This window comes from Vicia villosa, linkage group LG3 (genome assembly GCF_029867415.1).
Source record: "Vicia villosa cultivar HV-30 ecotype Madison, WI linkage group LG3, Vvil1.0, whole genome shotgun sequence".
Classification (NCBI taxonomy): domain Eukaryota; kingdom Viridiplantae; phylum Streptophyta; class Magnoliopsida; order Fabales; family Fabaceae; genus Vicia; species Vicia villosa.
In genome coordinates this window covers 20,211,259-20,233,953 of record NC_081182.1, presented here as the reverse complement: position 1 = coordinate 20,233,953, position 22,695 = coordinate 20,211,259, and the positions used below count along the sequence as shown (strand labels likewise).

Below are 22,695 nucleotides of genomic sequence, written 5' to 3'. Positions count from 1 at the left end.
AAACTTTAAACACCTTCGTTCGTTGCTTACGGGACTTTGCTTTCTCTCTCTAAAAACTTTCTATGCTTTCTCTCTCTTCTCTTTCTTCTAAACCTTCAAACACAGAGAACAACCAGAAGAAGAAAAAGAACCTCACCAAAAGGTACCTCACAAATTCAAATTTCTTCCTTCAACTATTTCTATTCAATTTCCACGCTGCTATTTTTAGTCACTTTTTCTATTGACTTTAATTAAAGAAAAATCGATGATTTTTTTTTTTGTATATATCAACTTTTTCGGTGTTCATCCACGTCCATATCTATATATAACATGATGATACAATTGATTAAATAAATAAATTTAATAATATATACGTATTTTATGCAAATTTGAATTTTGTTTTTTGATATTTTTTACATGATGAAATAATTTTTGGTTTCGTTGAAATTAATTGATGGAAGTGTTTGGTTGTGTTAGGAATAGGTTTGGTGGAAATTGAAATTGAAATTGAAATTGTGGTTTGTATTTATTTAATATTTTTGTTAATTTGATTTTTGATTGAGTTTTTTTTGTTGTTGTTAGTTTAGTTATGGTTTTGAGGTTAAATTCAGCGGTGAAATAGGTATGATTGTGTGGAGAATATTGGATGAAAAGCTTTGTCCTTTCAAAAATGAAGCGACCTCCAAATTTTTCTGATGATCAATCATAGCTATGTGGTTACTTTTTGTTTTTTTTCTCCTTCAGTTATTGTTATTTCAGTCTAGGAAAATTCAAAATTGATTGATTTTGAGCAAAAGGGTTTCTTTGTTTCGTCGTAGAAAATGTTGATTTGTAGTTTGATGATTACGGTTTTTGGCGCTTGGTTTTCGTCTTTATCGTTTGATCATGTATTGGTTTGTGATTTTCTGTTTCAATTCTGTTTTTTACATTTGTTCTGATTGAAGTGCGAAATTGTGGCTATGAAACACTAACACATACACAAGCACCGACCCGTTATCATGGGTAATAATTGTAAAAAATAAAGGAATAAATTGAACGATATCACATGTGTTGTCGTGTCGGTGACTCGGTGTTCAAAAGATGCATATAAGTCATTGCTATGAAGAAACATGCTAATTTGCTGTCTTAGTTTTATATATAAGTATAATGCTTCTGACAATCATTTCGGTTGTATGAGTTTTTGATTATCTACATCATGCCAATGTTACAGATTTGAAAGGAATAAACTGTTGAAAAATTGATGGATGGTAAAAGAGCCAATGATGGGGTGATAGTCCCCAGAAAGGGGATAGGCAGCAGTATGTTAAAAGATACTGTAAACACTCGAAATGGTCAAGTATGCAGCCGCCTTGGTTGCAGCAGCAAAGTCGGCTCTTCTAAAGGTTCTCAGATTGGTTCGTCTGAAAAGGGTAAATCTTTGAGGCCTTCATTTCGGTTCTCATCAAATGGTAAGGAAACAATTGGTAGCTCCTCTAGAACTTCCTCGGGAAGTAGTAACCCAGGAAAACCCAATAGAAAGCCTCAGAAAACATTAGCATCTCATATAGAGATAGATTCATCTGAAACTAGTAGCGTACAAGATGAACCAGAAGTTTCAAAGCCCTCACCCCCACCTGAAAAAAGTAAGAGGGGTCTTCAAGCTGAGGATGAAACACGGGTTCAAGAAGTAGGGAGTTCTAGTGTAGCATCTAATACAAGATCTAGGAGGAATTTTCATCCAAAACCTGGATTACGTAGTCAAGAAGTTCAAAGCACGGGTCCTGGGACACGTGCTGGTACCAGTAGGTATGGGTTAAGAAACCTCAAATGCAACTCTGTCTCCGATGTTGTCCCTGCCGGTTCTGCACCATCAGATTCAAATCTTAACAGAAGAAATGACTCCATAAAAAAGAGAAATTGTGAAGGGGAAAGTAGTTCTACAGCTAGAGGGAAAAAAATTAATGGGCCCTCAGGTGAAGGACGGAATTCTGTTTCCCGAAATGGCATATCTATCTCTGATTCAAGAATATCTAGAAATGCCCCTCACAGGGATAGGCCAGACAATAACACAGTGTCTGTTAGGACACGGAGATCAATTGGCGGTCATGCTAGGGGAAGGCTTTCTGGTCAAGGAAATGCTAATCCTGTGGTACCTAATCAGCAGTCCCTTATCATGGTACCTTCATTCTCTCATTCTGGCAATCGAAATGCTCTTGGTGTACAAGATCGTAGTTCTCTGGAGACTCCTTCAAGTCCAAGCTCTTACAGTGGAGCAGGTACTAGCAGCGACGAGTTATACGGTGTTATAACTCCTACAGAATATGGCCTCACTCATCCTCTCATGAATCGGGATAGTTTTCGACGACGCTACAACATGGATGGTATTGCAGAGGTAGTTTTCATTTAAACATAGGAATTGCATAGGTATTGTAGAGGTAGTTTTCATTTAAACATAGGAATTGCTTATTATATATCATCATGGTCGCTAATGTCAAAGTTCCGAACTAAATTACTGTTTTCTAAATTGTATTCAGGTATTGTTGGCACTTGAGAGGATTGAACAAGATGTCGAGCTGACACACGAGGTATTTCTTGATTAAAATTTTTGCTTGAATTACTTAATATATCAGTTATTTGATTAATTTGTTTTGTGTCTTAATAGCAAATTCTTTTACTGGAGTCCAACTTGTTCCTTACTGGATTAAACTTCTACGATCAGCATAGAGACATGCGACTGGATATTGATAACATGTCATACGAGGTTTGTTAATGCCGCAAGGTGTCACAATTCATCTTGTTGCTTTGCGTGTTTGATTTCACAACTATCTTTGTGGAATATTTGAAGGTTGTTTTCAAATCAGATGAACATATTTTTAAGAATGCATGCGACTAAGAAAGTATGACAATTATAACATAACTGTAAGTCCTATTTATTAGAAGTAACAATAGTTTACAAAATTGACAGGAACTACTGGCTCTTGAAGACAGGATGGGTACTGTGAGCACAGCTGTAACAGAGGAAGCTCTGTCGGAATGTCTAAAGAGAAGTTCATATCAATACTCTGACAGTGCATCTAAGGAAGATATCAAATGCAGCATCTGCCAGGTACTTTTTTCTTCTCTTAATTTTGTTAAAACTTTCGAGTTTGCCAGTTTTTGAATGGAAATGTTATTGCTTCTGTTATCAACTAGGAGAATAATAAGAATCATCAAGTGTCCTTTGTTACTAGTAAAAATTTACGTCAAATCTCATGACATGGCATAGCTGCTGCCGCCATGTACAGTTTTGAAGTTATAGTTACTTGATCTGATTCAGTTAAGATGATTTGTAGGAGGAATATGCATCGGAGGAAGAAGTTGGGAGTCTGAAATGCGAGCACAAGTATCACATGGCTTGCATACAGCAATGGCTGCGGCTAAAGAACTGGTGCCCTATTTGCAAAGCATCAGTGGCATCGTCAAGTTCACCGCCGTCCCACTAGATATTGTTAGGCCAGACAATGGAGATTGATTTCTTTCTACCTATCTCTTCTTTCTTTTCATTTTGATTTCCACTTGTACAAAATGCAGTTTCTCTTGGCCTCTTGTTATTTGTCTTTTGTAAATAACCAATATCTTCATACCATTTATCAAATAATAATACAAGCCAATGGCTTGCTAGACTGAAACATCTTGTTAAGCTGCTGGTGCAATAATTCAATCTTATGTTTATGTCCTTAGCTAGTTGTTTTTGCGTTGTTTAATGATTGTGTTTATTTTGGTGGCGAGGATCACCTGGAAAAGCTACATTGGTCGGAAAAAGATACAATGTGGAGAGTGCATTGTATTGTGAAGTATAGATCAATCTACCCCTTTAAATTTGGTGCACCATGAACCACCTCTGAAAATGATCCATTACCAATCGTGCATCATCGAAGTTGTAAAATGATCCATTACCAATTGTGCAACATCGAAGTTGTAGTGAATTTTTTCCCTCAAGTAATTAAGTAACAACAATAGCAACAATCAAGCCTAATAAAAATAATGGGATGATCTTTGTAAAGAAATGAAGAAAGAATTATTGAACTTAACGAAAAAAGTTATAGTTACACAAAGTGACGCCAAATAATATATATGAGGTCAGCAATAACAACCAATGAAAAAAATTAGGATAACAAATCTAACAAACTCAATAATTAAAATTAACTTAAACAACTTAAACAATAACTTAGCTATTGTTAACACCCTTGCTCAATTTAGAATGGATGTTGATGATTTCAAGTTTGCATAAAAGTTTGAAGAAATGACATAGGTGGATGGATGTTGATGATTTCAAGTTTGCATAAAAGTGTGAAGAAATGACATAGGTGGAGAGGTTGGGAATATGTCTAAAACTTGATTAAGTAAAGTGATAGACATATTGTTGAAGAGGATCAAATGATATTAAGATGTAAAAGTTTAATTTGATACTAAATCTCAACCGTTAAAAAAATTAAATAAATGGTGATATTAAATGAAATAAAATAATAAAAAAAAAAGTAGTCAATTTTTTTCATATAAAAAATAGGTTATTTATATGATCGTTTGATTGAATACTATTAACGGTTGAGATTTGATGTCAAATTAATCTTTGACACCTTGGTGTCATTTGATCTCATATATATATATATATATATATATATATATATATATATATATATATATATATATATATATATATATAGGGAGCATATCAAGTGAGAGCATTTTTAAATGAGAGGATGAGAGGAATAAATATCAACCTTTAGATTCATCAAGAGAGAGAAATTAATAGTCACATTAATGTATTGACATTCTCTCTCTTAATGAATCTAAAGGTTGATATTTATTCCTCTCATCTCTTATTTAAAAATGCTCTCACTTGATATGCTCCCTATATATATATATATATATATATATATATATATATATATATATATATATATATATATATATTCTAGGCACATGAGACAACAGCGACACATGAGACAACAGTGACACATGAGGCGAGGTAGCAGAGGCACCTCAGGAGTTTGGTGGAGGTCCGTCAAACTTATCATTGTTGTCTCTTTATCCAGACCATGTTGTTAGACATATGTTGTTAGACATATTTGGGACGAATAGGTAAAATTTAGTTGGATTCATTCATTTGTACCTATGTTTGTTGTAATGTTAAATTATGTTTGTTGAATTCATTCTTATTAAATTATGTATGCAGGAACATGATCCTCTATAAACCAACAACCATGGGCGGAAATTATTAGCCTGCCCCAACCTAACGAGTCATGGTTTCAAGAAGTTTCGCAGCTATTCGAGAAGCAAGACTTGTGTAAGACTTGTTATGTTACAGTTAACCATGGTATGCTTAATGCATTTGTACAAAGATGGCACATAGATACATCATCATTTCATCTACTACATGATGAGGTGTCTATCAAACCGGACGATGTCTCGTGTCTGTTGCATCTTCCGATCAGGGGGAAACTTTTAGATCATGGGAAGGTTACCAAAGACGAGGCGTTGGATTTGATGGTAGACTATCTAGGAGTTAACCAAGAGGTTGCCATGGGGGAATTCGAATTCACCTGAGGGGCTTATGTTAGGTTTAGCTTCTTGAAGAAGGTGTATACATATGAGATACTGAGAGCATAGTAGATTGTTGGTGATAACGAGCATAGTAGATTGTTGTGATAACGAGCAAGTAGGACAACATAGAGTGTATGTTATGAGAGCATACCTATTGTATTTGGTTGGCACTGTCATTTTTGTGGAAAAGAGTGTCACTTATGTAGATGTCATCTACATGCGATACTTAGAAGACTTTGAGCAAATCCATGAGTACAACTAGGGCCCACTTGTTTTGTTTACTTGTATTCTAAGTTATTTGAAGGTTGTATGTGGAAGACGAAATAAGTGACAAGCATCATCAAACTACTGAAGGTAACTAATGAGAACTTTATTGTTTCTGTCTCATTTTCATTGCATTGTTGCAACGTCGTTACTAATTAATGATTCATGTGTTCCAACACTTTTCTGGCTTGGATCTCCAGCACTTCCTACGCATCTTCGATTAGTCATGTGTATCAACTTATACTGAGGTCATGCCACGTGCTTCTTCATTCTCCCTGCTCAGAGGGAATCAAACGATAGAGCCGTTTAAAGTGTATCTTGACCGCTTGGTAGTAGAGGATATACACTTCCATTCTTACGTAGTTCACCATGAGACTTGTCCATTTAACAACATAGTCTTATACTAGAGATGGTTGGCTTGCAGATCACGTTTGACATTTCCTCATTTGCTTAAGCGCGGCATGTCTCAGTTTGCCTACATGTAGTACATTCCTAAAGATCCTTTTGTGTCTGCTCCTCTCACTGTAAAACACAAAGACATGGATACTATGTTTGATGATTATCTTAATCATTTGGTACCAGAGGAGGCACAAAGTACCATAGTTGAGAGTGACTGGAGTTATGTTTACGGTTACATTCAGTTGTTCTTTCGGGTGTCACATCCTTATTTAGTGTAGGATGCTCTTGGAGATCCACCGAGGCCAGCTCATCAAGAGATACTAGAGGAGGAGCAAGCTAGGGCATATCATGTTGTTGATGTGTTGTCTAGATGTCATTGTATCATGGAGATTGGGCAAACATGTATCGATAAAGGACTGTTTTTGGGTGGCACTGAGGCGAGGGAAGTTGTAGATGCCATGATGGCGGAGGCTCGAGAGACACTGTTGTACAAGAGGCAACATATGAACAATGGGGCACGAGGCCGATTTCGAGTTCGTCATACACCGTATATTATAGTACTTGTATTCTGGATTTATTTTGGGATGTATTTTATCTATCAACTTAGTTATAAATTTTGGATTGGATTTATGTACTCTTGATTTATAACTTTATATATGTCATTTTATGAATATCCTTTGTATTGTCGAATTCATCATAGTATACCTTCTGACTATTTTGTTTGAGAATCACTTAAAATTACTTAGAATATATTGTTTGCACTAGATACGGAGATACATCTCTGAATGCTTTTTGATGCAATACAAAGATACATCTTCGAATGCTTTCTGATGCAATACGGAGATGTATCTCCAAAAGAATATAACGTTTAATAAATAAAGTTGCGTCTGAAGATACATCTCCGAAAATTGAGGAGCATTTTTTAAAATTTATAGGGTGCTTTTCATATACATAAGATGAGATAAGAAATTCCTTTTTTTTGGCAAAGAATGGTGCTTTGGGAGGATTTTGCAATCTTAAAGCCCACAAAATATTTAAGAATTTTTAACGCTAAATTTTATATCAAGAACATTTTTGATATACGAGAATTCAAGAGAGATCGTTTCCTATAGTTAATAAATCATGAACTTAAGCAAAAATAGCAGTGAATATGGTGGGAGTTTGTTTAGCAAAAGGTAGTAGTCAGACTTAAATTGATGAGAATTATGATCAATGAGGATGGAGGTTAGCTAATGGCTTGTTTAAGGTCATAGATGGATTTATTTAGTTTACAACCCAAGTTTTTGTTAGATACGTTTTGACCAAGGAAGACTATGAAGAAAGTGTCTTAATCTAAATCACTGTAAGAAATGCAATATTGATATGTAGTCGATGTAAACCCCAATTTTGGGATTTTGTTTTTGATAGAAGAAGTCTAATGGTAGTTATATTTTCTACTTGGTTGAATATTTTAAGATAATCTAATCCTTTTGTTTGGTTGAAATCTTTGCCAACTAAGCGAGTTTTGTATCTTTCAATAGTTCCGTAAGCAATACATTTTAGTTTGAATATTCATTTACGACCAATGGATTTTTGTAAGAATGAATAATGGTTAGATCCTAATTATTGTCATCAATAAGACATTTAATCTCACTTTGGACAACTTTTTGCTAATAAGGATCAAGAATAGTAGAGGAGTAAGATTTTGGTTCAACAATATATGAAAATTTTAGATTAAAAATATATGATGTTTGTTGAAAAACAAGTGAGTTAGAAGTCTCACATTGCTTGAAAAATTGGAAGTTGGTTACTTTATAAGTGGGATGACCTATGTAACTAATGCCTTAAGGTTTTCGGTGAATATGTGGTGTCTCTCACACTTGTTTGGGTGAGTCTTTGTCGAAACTAGGATGCTTCCTATCATGATGGTCCCTCATTGGTATCAGAGCCGATGGTTTGAGTAAGGGATCAACTCATTGTATCAAAAGTCTTCCTAGCAAGATGGTGGTCAGGAGGATGTCTTATTGATGTACCCACGACGTGAATAAGGTGTCAATGATAGTACACATGCATCTTTCCACCTATCTATAGATGAGATGACCATCACTTTGGATGATGTCGCATGCCTACTGTATTTTCCCATCAAGGGGAAATTACTGAATCACGAGAGGATCGGGCGGAAGGAATGGGTTGAGATGATGGTTAGATTATTGGGGAAAACCTAGTGAGGTGTTGAAGGAGGCGGCTCGCACTAGAGGTGCTTGCACGATTAGATTTTTGTAAATACTATATATTGATCACGTGAAGGGTGCTAAGGATGCCGAGGATGATGATTAACAGGTTGAGTACCCCCGATATTGCGCATTAAGGTGTTACCTCTTGTTATTGGTTTGAACGCCCATGTTTGTGGACAAAAGTGCTATATATGTCGATGTCGTATACCTCAAGTACTTCACAGGCCTGATTGCGATTCACGAGTACAACTAGGAGGCCACCTGTTTGGTCTACCTGTACTTGAAGCTAGATGAGGGTTGTTTTTGGAAGACAAAGATGTTGACGGGGTGCAGCACTCTCTTTACGGTAATTTCTTCTTACTAATATATATCTATATATATAATTTATTTCTTATACATGCTATTAATATTGTATTTGAAACATTTTTAAGGATGAATCGTCTTCTACTTCCCTCACATCTCCGGGTGGGAAGTTGCATCACAGTACAATGAGGACCAGCGTCATGCAGCTGCTTTTGTTCTACATAGAGGGAATGGTAATGTATAGCCATTTCGAGTATCTCTCGACCGTATGGTACCAGATGATGTTAGTTTCTACCCATACGAGGGCCACCGTCAGATGCAACCGTTTGACGTCATCTCTTTATACTCTGGTTGGCTGACATGTGGGCCATCTCTTATGCATCCTAATCTTCCAAAGCGAGTGATGAGTCAGTTTGGCTATATGCAGGTCATTCCGAGACCTCCCTATGAGGCCGCTCCTACCAATGTCTGTCGCAGAGACCTATAAACGATACTAGATTATTTCATGAGTCACCTGTTATCAGAGGAGTATCGTCGAGAGACAGTTGATAGACACTAGATATGTGATGAGGGCTACATGTTACGATTCTATAGAGTGTCACACCCTATCATAACGGAAGACGCTCCTAGAGAACCACCTGGGCCAACTAACCTAGAGATACTTGAGGTTCAGGATGAGCAGTTAGAGAGTGTGACAACGGTAAGTCGGCGTGTTGCGGAGATGGGTATAGGAGCCATAAAGGCATGACTCTTTGATGATGGTTCTCCCCAATTAACCTTTGTGCAAACCATGGTTTCCGAGTTACAAAATGTTATGCGGTACAAGCGGCAAATGAGGCAGCCAGTTAAACATACTCAATAGTTTACATTTGGATGTTTTATGTTTTTTTGTATTTTTGGACTCGTGTTATGTATGGATTATCTTGACTATTTTTTATTAATGTATGAATGTTTACCCTTAATTAACTTAAATTTACTTCGATTTTGCATTAATTTAAGTTAATATAAGTTAATGTATGAACTTTGCCTTGATAAAAATTTAATGTTTGGACAATGGTACTGGCGTGATGTGAATTAGAGAGGGTTTCAGAGATGCATTTTCAAAATAATTCTCTTTTTTATTTACCACGTTTTAAAGATCTTTCCGGATACATTTTAGAAATGCATCTCCAAATTCACCAAAATACCTCATGAAGATGCATTTCCAAACTATATTTTATTTAAAATGTAGTAATAAAATTCAAAATATCATATTTTAATTGTGATTTAGGTGTGTCTAACTCACGAAAAAATATTTTGAAATTTCAAAAGGGTTGGATGTACGAATAAGAGTGGAATGAGCATTTTCCAAAGAATGAACCGGGCCAGTCATAAAGCACACGTAGGCCCACTAGATTGTCTAGCGTTAACACTCACAGTCTCACACTGATACAACAAAATCGTCTTCCCAGTTTCTTCTCACATAAACTTGTAGAAAACACACTAACACAACCGCATCAAGTTCAATTGTTTCCTTCAAATGGAGAGCGATGTGGAAGAATCCATGAGAAAGAGACAACGAAAAAACCCCTTCTCCGGCGAATTCTCTCGCAAGGTCCATTTCCCTCTCTTTCTTCCCCAACCTCACCATCTTTCTTCTCTGCTCATGCATCCGAGTTCCACCTCTGGCAAATTTCAATTATCACCATCACAATCAAACCTAACTCGTATTGCAAAAATAAACCCTAATTCATATGAATTTCACTACCAGTTCAATTTCTAGAAACGATTATAACTATACCTTACTAAGGAACATTATGCAACATCATGAAGTTTCTTTGATTGATTTATCTTACTTCTTATAGGCTATTTAGTATATGTAATTTCTAATTCAATTGCGACACCATTGATTTTCGGTGTTTCTTTGTATAGAACTGAATTCTTAATTTTTTTTTTGGTTTTGTATGCAAGTGATAATAACCACTAGAAACTCACACACACAATCGTGAGTACCAGAGTTTAAACTCTGGTGATGACATCTAACCTAGCAATATCGGCTTCTGCCAGTTTAGCTAGAATTTGGGGACTGAGTTCTTGAAATTTGATGCTATCAAGCTATCTATCTCCACTTCAGGCCGTGTTTGATGGAAAATCATATAGGATGCTATCGAACCTGAGATTTTTCATGGAATTAGTTTATTGAAAATCGTAGTTGTGACTTTGTTTATATATTTGATTCATTTTGTTTTGCTTATCTTTTAGTTTATTATTTTGTTGCTCTTATAATTATTTTCTTTACTGGTGTTTGTGGGATCATGCAGCAGTTTGAACAATACGCTGAACTGCCATATGGAGCTATGGGGGATGGGGTAATAGTTCTAACTTTCGTATGTGTTGATTTGGATGAATATGTGAAAGAGTATTTCACTATTTATTTTATTGAACTTCCCACTACAAAAGTCTTCATCTTTTGTGATAAAGGATTTTCGAGCATGCATGTAGGGAAATAAAATATATAGATGCACTGCAATGATTCTTGCAGTTTTAGTTTTCCCTTTTTGCTTTTAATTTCAAGTTGCTGTGTGGATAAGGTAGTAAGGCAGGCTTGTAGTTTCATTACTCGGTTTTAATTGTGCATTTTCACATGTCCCACATTAAGGTTTACAGATTTTAAAGTTTATGCAAGTTTCGGATTTCTCTCTTGATATGATATCTTAGAAATTTGTCTTCACTGAATTCATATTTGTTTTATTTATTTCTCAGAATTTTATACCAGACGATGATAATCGGTTGGAGAACACGCGAGCCAAATGTAAGTCTATAATCTCATTAGTGTTTCTTCCATTTTCTAGATGATATAGAAGGAAGTAATTATATTATTTTCATGGCAGTTGGAAGTTTGCTTAAAAGACATGGAGATTTGGCAGAGCGTATTTCTAGGTAAAATGTCCTTAATAAAGTAAAGGCTTTTTTCTTGTTTGAATTTGTCACTGAAAAGTGGTCAATATGCAGCTACTTGAACTAGAAACTAATATGTATAGAATTGTACATAAACTTGTCCGCGATTAACTTTGTATACAATTCCTATTTCGACTTTTATTGTCTTCCTGTGGGAGGGGGTTCATGAGGATTACATAATATATTTCAAGTAGAGAAAACTATTTGAGTTGACATTTTATTTTCATTATTGATTTTTGGGATCCATGTGAAGACCGTCTTCGGTGGGTTAAGAGAGAATAAATGGAGTTGAATTCCCGAATTCAAAATATTGCCTGTCAGTCTGTCTTATCACAGCTAATGAAAGAGAAACCAAAAACAGTAAATAGCTACCATATCATAACATGCCTAATAAATTCTTTGTAGACACAAAGGTAAAGAAAACAAAAATTTATGACCTTTTACTTGAGGCCTGTGAGCGCAAAGTGATAACTAGCAATAAAGTGTCCCCATATTTCTTTGATTCATTCTTTTATTTTATTTTTTGGAGAAATAAAGAATAGAGAAAAAATGTTACCTTACATGGAGTTTTTTTTCTCATTACAAGGTGTTCCACTTTATTTAACTATTTGCTTATTTTTCTGAATTTTGAGGATTTCTCATCTCCCCCTTTGTACTTTTCTCTCTGCCTTGAAATTTGGTCGTCATGGGCTTTAGTCATAGATACAGCCTCTCTGCTTATGGAGTTAAGACTACTTTTGGTCCTCCCGAACCCCGTAATAGCAGAATCTCATGTACTAGGTGGCTTTTTCTCTTTTACATCACAAACGCAGGTCAGCTCACATAGTGAGCTTTTCTTGCAATGTGATATTCAATGTTTCCATACTATTGGCTTATATGCAATTTCTAATATGTATTTTAAACTGTTTTATACACATTCAAGGGTTACATGCTTATTATAAGGTGTTTAGTTTTCTTCTCTTTTCCTTGCCGAATATTTTAGTCCCATTATAAGGATGCCTAAATAAAAAAGTATTGTTTCCGACTGTCCATTTATTGGTATATGCTGCAGTAAAGTATAGACATTTTTTTTTTAATATTCACTAACTCAGCAGGGATTCTGACAAGATAGCATTTGAGCGTCTACAGAAAGAATTTGATGCTGCACGAGCTTCTCAAACTGAAGGTAGATTCCTATATATAATGGACAGTCTCTGACAGACTGGCACTGCTTTGTTTTCTGTTACTTACCCATTGATATCCCGTTGCATTTTTGTCTAGCTGATAGGAATTTCAATTTTTATCCTCTGCATTTGATATTCACATTTCAATTTATTGTGTTTATGCTTGAATTCATTTTCCATAGAAAGTGATATCAGTTTCATCCTCCAAATAAAATTGACATCAATATCCATTTATCAGATTGTGATATCAATTTAGTTCCCAAATTTGAAGCTTCATGAATGGTCTTCTCACAGGCTGTGCACCAGGTTGACTTCAATGTTACTTTTTTGTTATTGACGAACTATGCTAATATGAACTTTGATTGGAGGATCTGAGTGATGTCACTTGTATCATTTTGAGACTAAAATTACTGTTTACGCATATATGACAAGCCGGCTGGCATGAAGAGGCAAAGTGCTGGTTGGGTTGGTTTGTTACACAATTATCGATAAAGCATTGCAAATAACTAGAAAATATTATTCTTCAGTGCCTTCTGTTATTTGGTGCAGCCTGGCTGAGTGGCTTATAAGTCAATATTTGAGTGTTTATTCATCTATTGTTTGAAGTAGTACTGTTTAAAAGCCTGAACATTACACTATATATGCCGACGAGAATTAAACTGGACCCTAAGTAAAATTAAAGATCATCTTGCTATTAATATTAGCTGATCATGTAGAATAAGTAACCGTAGTTTTTTTTCCGTAGAATGACGAGAGTTGAACATAGAAAAAGTATTGATTAATCATTAATCTAAAAAAATCTGACCAACTTCTACTGTTAATTCATTTCCTTAGAGATATCCAGAAAAATGCTTCCTAATCTCCTTTTTTATGCAGAGATTTATTTAGATGGGGAGCAGTGGAATGATGGTCTACTAGCTACAATAAGAGAGCAGGTCTGATATTTGTCCTTGATGTTTTTCATAGTAATCACTTGTTTCACTTTCACTGTTGATGTTAATGATAGTTTTTGACCCATTAAAATGTATTTTTGTCAGGTGCATATAGAGACAGACAGAAAAGCAATGTCCGGGGACACTGACATATTAACAAGCCCTCCGGAAAAAATTACTTACAAAACTGGAAACAAGGTCAATATTATATGATATTACATCCCTGACTAACTTTTCATGGTAGAATGACTACTTAGTTTTCAGTAATAGCAGATTATATTTGTAATAAGTTGCAGATATTTCAAGCATTATAGACAGTAGAGAAGAAAATATAGGCAGATGAGATTTAAACAATATTTCAATATCTTAAGAATTTGGGTTGGGTCAAACTCATCCCTACAAAACTGCCTTGTAGGGCGAGGATTGCCCCCACATATAAACACAACGCAAGCCATATCTCTAAGCAGCGTGGGACTTAATTCACCCCTTCAAACCCAACACAATGAAGGTGTTGGGGGCTGCAATTAAGGCAAACCAAATGCCGCAATTAAGGTGACTAGGGGCAGACCGCAATGAAGGCGGAAATTTCAACACACCCCTCACGCTCTGACTTCAATGAGCACGAAGCGTGGACGATGCGGGAAGCCCAACAAGTGATCTAGGATACGCTCTGATACCATCTTAAGAATTTCGGTTGGGCCAAACTCATCCCTACAAAACCAGGTCGTAGGGTGAGAATTGCGCCCCACTTATAAACACAACACAAGCCATATCTCTAAGCAATGTGAGACTAAATTCACCTTCAAACCCAACACAATGAAGGTGTTAGGGGCTGCAATTAAGGCAAGCCAAATGCCACAATTAAGGCGACTAGGGGCAGACCGCAATGAAGGCGGAAATTCGAACAGTTACCAATGCATATGCACGAGTGGGGAAAGAAGAACAATACAAGGTAAAGTTTTGGGTGTGAGGGTATCCATGGGGGTATGGTGTAGAATATATACACCGAAGTTAAAAAATACTTTAGACTACTACCAAATTTGTATACATTTTTTTTAATTATAAGGAAGTTGGATAGAAAGAAGTTGGATAGAAAATTAATGTGAATTGCAAAATCATACCTAGAGAGTCTGCCCAGCAAAGTATTGGTTATGAATGCGCGGGCTGAGAGGAAAATAAATTGAAACAGTCAAGTTAGTAATCCTTGGCTAAGATGGTGAGTTTTGAAAATTTCCTGTAACTCTAGATATTCTTAACATATCGAATCATAGTGTCATTACCCCAGTGCATGTTTTTGTAGGGGATATTATTTAGATGGAGAGTCAAGAATAAATAAATGGTAAGTTAGAGATATGGAGACATGACTTAAAACTGTACAGATTCCACCTAAGTAGGACTGTAGGAGTAATCAATTAAAACTTACCAATCATAGCTTGGAGAATATATAACACGAGACTGAATTTTGGGTGGTAAAGCCATGAAAGGAAACTTAATGTGCAGTGATGGGAGTGTTAAGATGGATTAGTGCTTACACAGGACATAACTAATAATTATTAGAAAAAAACACGGGTAGCTCCCACTGTAGAGAAAATGGTAGATTCTTGTTTCGAGTGGTTTTGGACATGTGCGGAGAAAAGTGTTATCAATGGCTGATTATAGCATCCAGCCAAAACCTCCATATAAATGTGGTGCATGGCGGAAAAATAGGTATTGTGGCCTATGGAAGCAGACATTGAATATGCCACGAAACCGTCATGTTATAAGGTGTTGTGTCCATTAGGAATACTTTTTAGATAACTTTTAAAGTTTGTCTTTTTTTGGGATAAAAAAGTTTCTTTAAATGTAGTAGTATCTTTACTCTAAAAATCAAATCTTTTAATATTTGAAGTTAGCTTTTATTTATCATACGATATTATATAATTTTTGGTGATAATTATTTTATTTTACTATTAGAAAAATTAAATTTATTGATAGCGCACCAATAATGAACCGGTTATGTATACCCTCCACATACTTAATACTTCAAGGGTTGATTATCTGAACCACGTATTGAAACGAATTGCGAAACCAGGTGACTATGAAAGGGACATTGGTAAAAAAAAAATTAGTCCAAATCATAAAATAAGATTTAGAGGTATTCATGGTGACATTTGATGCATATGGCTGACTCCTGCTAATGTAATATGGCTTGAAGGTGGTGTTTGTTGTGTTCCCTCCCAAAAAATATTTGGACTGTCTAGGTTTTGGTTGCATTACTTGGATTAGTTGTTATTTTATGTTTTAACTTCATGATCAATAATCTTTTTAATATTGGTTGTGTATTTGAGAGCAGGTAATATGCTGTTTGGAAGGGGCAAGAATTGGCATACAGTATGAGACATCTTTTGCTGGTAATTTGGAATTAAATTGTTCATGACTTTGCAAATTCATGATGTGATATTATGAATGACACTGACAGAGGCTGGATATTTCTCTACACGCCTCTTCCATTTCCCATTTGTTAATGATAATTTCTGTTCATTTATTGCCAGGTGAACCTTGTGAGTTTTACCACTGTGTACTGGAGAGCAAGTCATTTCTTGAAAAGATGACTGTCCTTGAGCACACACTTCCATATTTCTTGCCTATACATGAAATAGAAAATGATCTCCTTTCATCCAATGCTATGGTAAAATCAGCTATATATGTTACCATGGACCATGTTTATTTGAATTTTTTTCTAAGCATCGTTTCTATTGGTTGGCATTCAGAAATTCATAGATCACGTTGGAGATCTATTGCAGGCATACGTGGATAGACGGGAACAGGTAGACTACCCATGTATGTAATCATTAGAGATATATGTTCTTTTTTGGTATTAAGCATATTGCCATCATGATCCTTAATGGACTTGTATGTTACACATGGAGCAAAAAATTTACACTAAAACAACCATACATGTTTTAATTGTTCAAACACATAGCCTAAATGTGGCAACAAAAGAATAATATGTTAGAACACGTTTAACGCTAGTACCTCTGATTATGGGTTGCAGTTCATCTGCCAATGCCATTTAAGTACACTGATTGTGGAAGATATTAAACTTGGTGCTGTTACTTGGGCATCACTTGGTTTTCTTGGTATGTAAACTATTAGATGGTATATGATCATCTTGAATATTTTTCTACTTTGGAAATTCTTCCCTTACTCTCCTAACTCCCGAACAAAGTCTAAAACTCAGTTCTATATTCTAAGTTGGGGTATGGCTGGCATGCATAAGAACTTTATAGTGTCCCTTTTTCTCTATTGATTTTATCATTTGGCCCTGTACTTTTGAGAGTAAATATCAACTACCGCTATCTGTAATGCGCGAAGTTACAGGCTATGCTAGATCACAGTTTGCCTATTAAATCTAAATTTATCAATTGAATATTTGGAAATTCCTGAGAAATAATTTGGATGGCAAAGAATCTAGTACGTATATTATTTTGTTACAAATGACATTTAACTTTTTGCGTCTTACAAATATCATGCAGGTCAGACTTGTAAAGGAACTTTATGGAAATCAAATTGGAGAGCTGTATCATAGCCTCCCTCATCACATGATTGAGTTTGTATTGGAAGATTTTGATTGGTTAGTGGGTTAAAGTCATATAATTTTTTCTTTAATTATGTAATTGTAAACATTGAAGTTTTTCTCTCCTTCCTTCAAATGTTAGTACAATGAAATCATTTGGTATAATACACTCTTTCTGATTCTCATGACTTAAATTTTTGTCCCTTTATTTTCTTCCATTTTCTTATATTTTCCCTTGTTTTCTCACCTTGTAATATTGATCAAAATGTCAAGTTTTTGTAGCAAAGTGACTATCAGCCTTCGATACACGGATCTCATTTCGGTGCTTCCAACTCGAGTTTCAGCGCTAGCCTGGCCAATGTTGAAGAAAAATTCAACTACAACTTTGAACCGGATGGAAGATGGAGTCTCGGAAAGTCATCCTCTCCCAGTTCGGCTATCCTATGCAGAAGATGCCTTACGGACTATGAGTCTACCAGAAGGTGAAAACTATATTATTTTGGTTAAATTACAAGAAAACTGGGAAACTCTTTATATTCTGCATGTGTGCCTATACTTAGATCAGACTATTTGTTTTGAATGTCTAATGAATAAGCACCGGTAGTCGTATACTTTAGGAATACTAACGATCAATCTAGAACATCTCTAAGTTTATTTAATTCTGACGCTCTTCCTCAAGCTAGAGCATACATGTCTATGCCCCAAGCTTGTTACAAATAGATTCAACCCGAGGTCCTCTATGAGATTTAGTAAATATGTCATCTAATTGATCATTTGAACTAACAAAATTAGTTATAGTTTTTCTTGAAAGAACCTTATCTCTCACAAAGTGACTGTCAATATGCTATGTTAGCTTGGTTGTCACATATTAGTCTCATTGCCTTGACGTCTCCTGATTTGAGCTGTTAGAGTAATTAATTGTTTTAGCCATGTGAGTTCACCAGTTGCTGCCATAGCATGATATTCTGCTTGTGCACTAGACGTTGCAACTATATTATGTTTTTTGCTCCTTCATAAGATCAAATTTCCTCCAATGAGGATACAATACCTGGAAGTGAATCTTCTATCTGCTGGTGAACTTGCCTAATTAACATCAGAATAACCCACATTTTGGGCGTTATCCTTGTTTTCATAAAGTAATCCTTTACCTGGCACACTCTTAATATACTTAAAAATGCGAATCACAGCAATCCAATGATTATCGCATCGACCATTTAGAAATTGGTTGACCACATTGACAACAAAAGTAATGTTTAGTATGATCACTGTGAGGTAATTAAGTTTTGAAAGGTTCAACTGGTACACGGGAAGAAGGTAAGAATTCTCTAGGAATTCAGAGTATGCAATAAACTAGCTAATTTGAGAAAGTCACTCTTCAATTACAACTGAGTTTCAAAAACTAACTCCCTTCCCTCTAATTATTAGTTATAATTCTTACAATCAGAGTTAGTTATTCTTCTCTAGGAATTCTGTTTTAATAGTAGTTTCATGTTGGGATCCATAAGAGTGTAGTGTACATAGACTAGCAAGTAGAGGCAAATGGTTGGTGAAGAATGCATAAAGAAGACATAGTAATCAACATCACATCTAGTCATGCGACACTCTTGGAACACAATTCTAAACATGCCAAACCAAACTCACGATGTAGGAAGAAACTTTTGATGTCTAGTTGATGGAGCGACCATTGATGAATATAAGCTAAAGCAAGAAATAGGCGGATAGAGACGATCTTGGCAATTGGAGAGAAGGTATCTCCATAGTCAAGGCTAAATATTTGTGTGTATTCTTTCTCTACGAGCCAAGCTTTTTGGCGGTCAATTTTTCCATCAGACCTAACTTTAACTGTATTAACCCTTCGACAACCCACTATAGTTTTTCCATCTAGTAAGGGAATCAAATCCCAAATATCATTGGATTGCAAAACAACCATATCATCTACCATAGGCCTGTCGCCATCCTGGGTCAGACATAACTTCATCTGTAGTTTTGGGAATAGACAAGGATGTAGATATTGATGATAACCCAAATGAGTTTTGAGGAACAGTTGGTGCGGCCTCTGTTGATAGGTGCAAACGGTAGGTGTGAGGACAGAGACACACATGGTAGAATGGGAAGGGTATGACCTCTGGAGAGAAGGATTGTGATTGACTAGAGTTATTGGACTCTTCAGGAGTAGAATGAAAAAAAGGACGAGTCTGGAAGAAGTTGACATCGGCAAAGACAATGTACTGCCGAAGATTTGGGGGATAACATCTATAACCTTTCTATAGAAGAGAAGGAATAGACACTTGAGGGATTTTGCAACTAGTTTATCTTTATCTGTAGTAGTATCATGAACAAAACACGTGCACCCGAAGTCGCAGTATGGTAGAGAATAAAGATGTTGGGAGAACAAAATGGAATGTGGTACCTAGTTGTTTCATATGAGTGTTGATTCTTTCTCATAGCAACATGTATATTATTGTGAAGGAGCATAAGTGCCGATTTTCCACACAGCATCCATTTAAAACAAATACATTGAATGTCTAATGAATAAATACTAATCTAGACATTGAATGCCTAATGAATAAACCCTAATCTAGTATTAAGTTGTATGCTCTAAGAATACTTGCAATTAATTTATTAGAATATCTACATGTTTATTTAATTCTACAAAAATATGTCTTCTTTTTTTGCTTTTTGTCGTCAATGGTTATTATCCAAATAGTACTTGAACGAAATTAAACTATTGAGAAATCAACGAATGCATTAAATGATGTAAATTCCATTAAATGTTTTTCTATATTAATGATAACCCGTAGAAAATCATTTTTTGTAAGTAAGTTTATCAAAGGCCTACAAGCCCGCATCCATGTTCACTTGATTCTGATATGTGTCTCTATTGCTCTACTTTAAAGCGCCCTACTGATTTTATATGATGTTTCCTGTCCCAGCTTATGCAGAGTTTATATTGAATCTTCCACAAGCGCTTCAGCAGATGTACCATTAAAGAACTTAGGGCTTTGCCCTTTCAACAGTCTAGATTCTCTTGTAAAAAAAATTCTTGGAAGAATGTTACTAGGTTGAGGAAAAATAACTTCAGAAGTTATAGTACCTATTCAAATTGGTAATATAGGTTGAGGATTTGTTTTTCTGTAATGTCATATGCCAAATATTGTCCTCTGTTATTCCTTCAAAACCCTCTAGTGGTGTCTTGTATCATTTGTACAACAGGGCTAGGTTGACTTCTATTGATATTGAGACTGTATAATTCATCTCTCCTCCACGATCTTTATACAACTAATTTGGATTTATAATATAAGTTCTGTCTTCTTAATTCATAAGCAAAAGAATGACTAGTAAATCGCTGGGTGAGACAGTGAGTTGTGTAACATCTTCCCAGCATACTACACATCTAGAATTTGAAATATAACTTAATGTTTCAAGAATTACACTGCTGTTCACAAAAACAGATGGTTTTCGAAAAGTATTTTTATAATGTGATATAGGATCAACTCCACTAGGGAAAATTAAGGCAATTTGATTTATGCAAAAATTAGATTTGGTGGATTTGCTCAAGGTGAAAAGCAAGTTACATTTTGAAGAATTTGGGAAATCTTGTTTACAAGATTGTTGAAGGTAAATTGAAGCCAAGGAAGTTGATTCATGGGTTCAGGAAACAATCTTTTTATTTATTTTAAACATTCACTCGAAAACATGGTAATTAATAGTGTCATCTATGGGGAGACACACATTATATGCCTTACCGGTGGATCAATAAAAAAAGGTGACAACTTCTCTACCCACCCAAAAAAGATGGGTAATGTACCTTCAACCAATCATATAATGCCATTTAATTTTATCATCTTTAAATATTTATTAAATGATACACTTTTTGGTTGTTTTCAATGCATTTTACACTAGAGGTAACTCTACCCAACTTTTTGTGTTGGGTAGATAAGAATTCACCATAATGTACATGGCGTAACCACGAGGATTGTGTTAATGATGTTTCTTCTCACCTAGTCTACCGACTTCACTGATCTCTTTATGGCTTGAAACAATCTCCTTGTGTTTGGTTTGGCATGTTTAGAATTGTGTTCCAAGAGTATCGCATGACTAGATGTGATGTTGATTACTATGTCTTCTTTATGCATTCTTCACCAACCATTTGCCTCTACTTGCTAGTCTATGTACACTACACTCTTATGGATCCCAACATGAAACTACTATTGGGTCATGGGAGCCACCATAAGACTTAATAAATGGTCCAGAAAAAAAATACCGTAAGACTTAATAAATGGTCCAGATTTTAAAATAAAAAATGAGAACAGTATATACACTCTCACATCTAATCATGTCTCTAAAAATTAATGCTCTCAAACTTTTAACCATGATAGACTAGATAGGGAAAGAGCTTAATTTTTAACATCAAACACACCTCAGACAAAATGGACTAAGATATAAACCACACAATTCAAAGTTATAATAAGGTTTTTAATTTTTGCAAAATAATAGTAATATTTAGGGGTGTGTTTGTTTCAAGTTATGAAATAACATTCTTTGGAATCATATTTCTAAGGTTCTTATTCCTAGGAATAATATTCCTATCTATGTGTTTGGTTAAAAAAATATTTCCTAGGAATGTTTACATATTTCATTTAATTTTAAAATTATAAAAAAATCAAAATAAATATTAATGTGAATACTAGTGAGAAGTTGTAGTTAGTTAACTTTATTCCCATGAGAATGTTGGATTCCCACCCTTTATACATGAGAATAAATATAAGAAAAATCATATGTAAAATAATTCCTGGGAATAAAAAGTACCTGGAAATAATTTTAAAAAACTTGAAACAAACATGGGATTATTGTATTTCCCATGTCATATTCTCGAGAATATATTTTCTATCCATGAAACAAATACATCCTAGGTGTTCTAAAAGTCTTTGCAGTTGTACCTTTTCAAGTTTTTATTTTTGATTTCATTCGCAAGTGTTTAAATGAGGATTTTTTTTTTTTATTTCAACCAAGACGTCACCCCCACACTTCTCCTTACTCCCCTTGAACTAACTTCACATAAACAAGCCTGATAATCCATGAGTGGAATACTTCCATGCAATAAGAATAGAGAATTTCTTTAAAGACCCCCTCTCTTCTTGATCATCCTTGTTGAAATTCTCCAAATGTTCTTTTAATTCGAAAATGCACTTCCGAAGTTGGAAAAAAGAGTGATTTCGGAAGTACATTTCCGAAATCACTTTTTTTTAACGTAAAAAAAATTTTCGAAAATACATATATGAAATGTTGATTTCGGAAATGCATTTCCGAAATAATGCGCGTTTGGCTGTTTAAACAAAACAGCCTCCCCCCATTTCCATTTACCCTAAATCTTTCAATTTCCAAAT

General features: G+C 35.1%; 2 protein-coding genes across 5 annotated transcripts; both read left to right on the top strand.

Moving 5' to 3' along the window:
- LOC131660566 (probable E3 ubiquitin-protein ligase RHG1A) lies at positions 1–3,626 on the top strand. The gene is made up of 6 exons (XM_058929824.1): positions 1–142; positions 1,190–2,350; positions 2,493–2,543; positions 2,621–2,719; positions 2,924–3,064; positions 3,291–3,626. The coding sequence occupies exons 2-6, from the start codon at positions 1,220–1,222 to the stop codon at positions 3,438–3,440; spliced, it is 1,572 nt and encodes a 523-aa protein (XP_058785807.1). The 5' UTR covers positions 1–142; positions 1,190–1,219; the 3' UTR covers positions 3,441–3,626.
- A 6,459-nt stretch (positions 3,627–10,085) lies between these two features.
- Positions 10,086–20,609, top strand: LOC131660565 (uncharacterized). Of its 4 annotated transcripts, none has more exons than XM_058929821.1 (13): positions 10,086–10,314; positions 11,024–11,068; positions 11,463–11,511; positions 11,591–11,639; positions 12,752–12,822; positions 13,697–13,755; positions 13,858–13,950; positions 16,085–16,142; positions 16,284–16,420; positions 16,503–16,559; positions 17,268–17,365; positions 17,582–17,790; positions 20,242–20,609. In XM_058929821.1, the coding sequence occupies exons 1-13, from the start codon at positions 10,240–10,242 to the stop codon at positions 20,295–20,297; spliced, it is 1,056 nt and encodes a 351-aa protein (XP_058785804.1). In that variant the 5' UTR covers positions 10,086–10,239; the 3' UTR covers positions 20,298–20,609. The 4 variants fall into 4 exon arrangements, with proteins under 4 accessions (XP_058785804.1, XP_058785805.1, XP_058785803.1 ...); XM_058929822.1 differs by having other exon boundaries at positions 11,021–11,068; positions 17,591–17,790; XM_058929820.1 differs by having other exon boundaries at positions 11,021–11,068.
- The last annotated feature ends 2,086 nt before the right edge of the window (positions 20,610–22,695 follow it).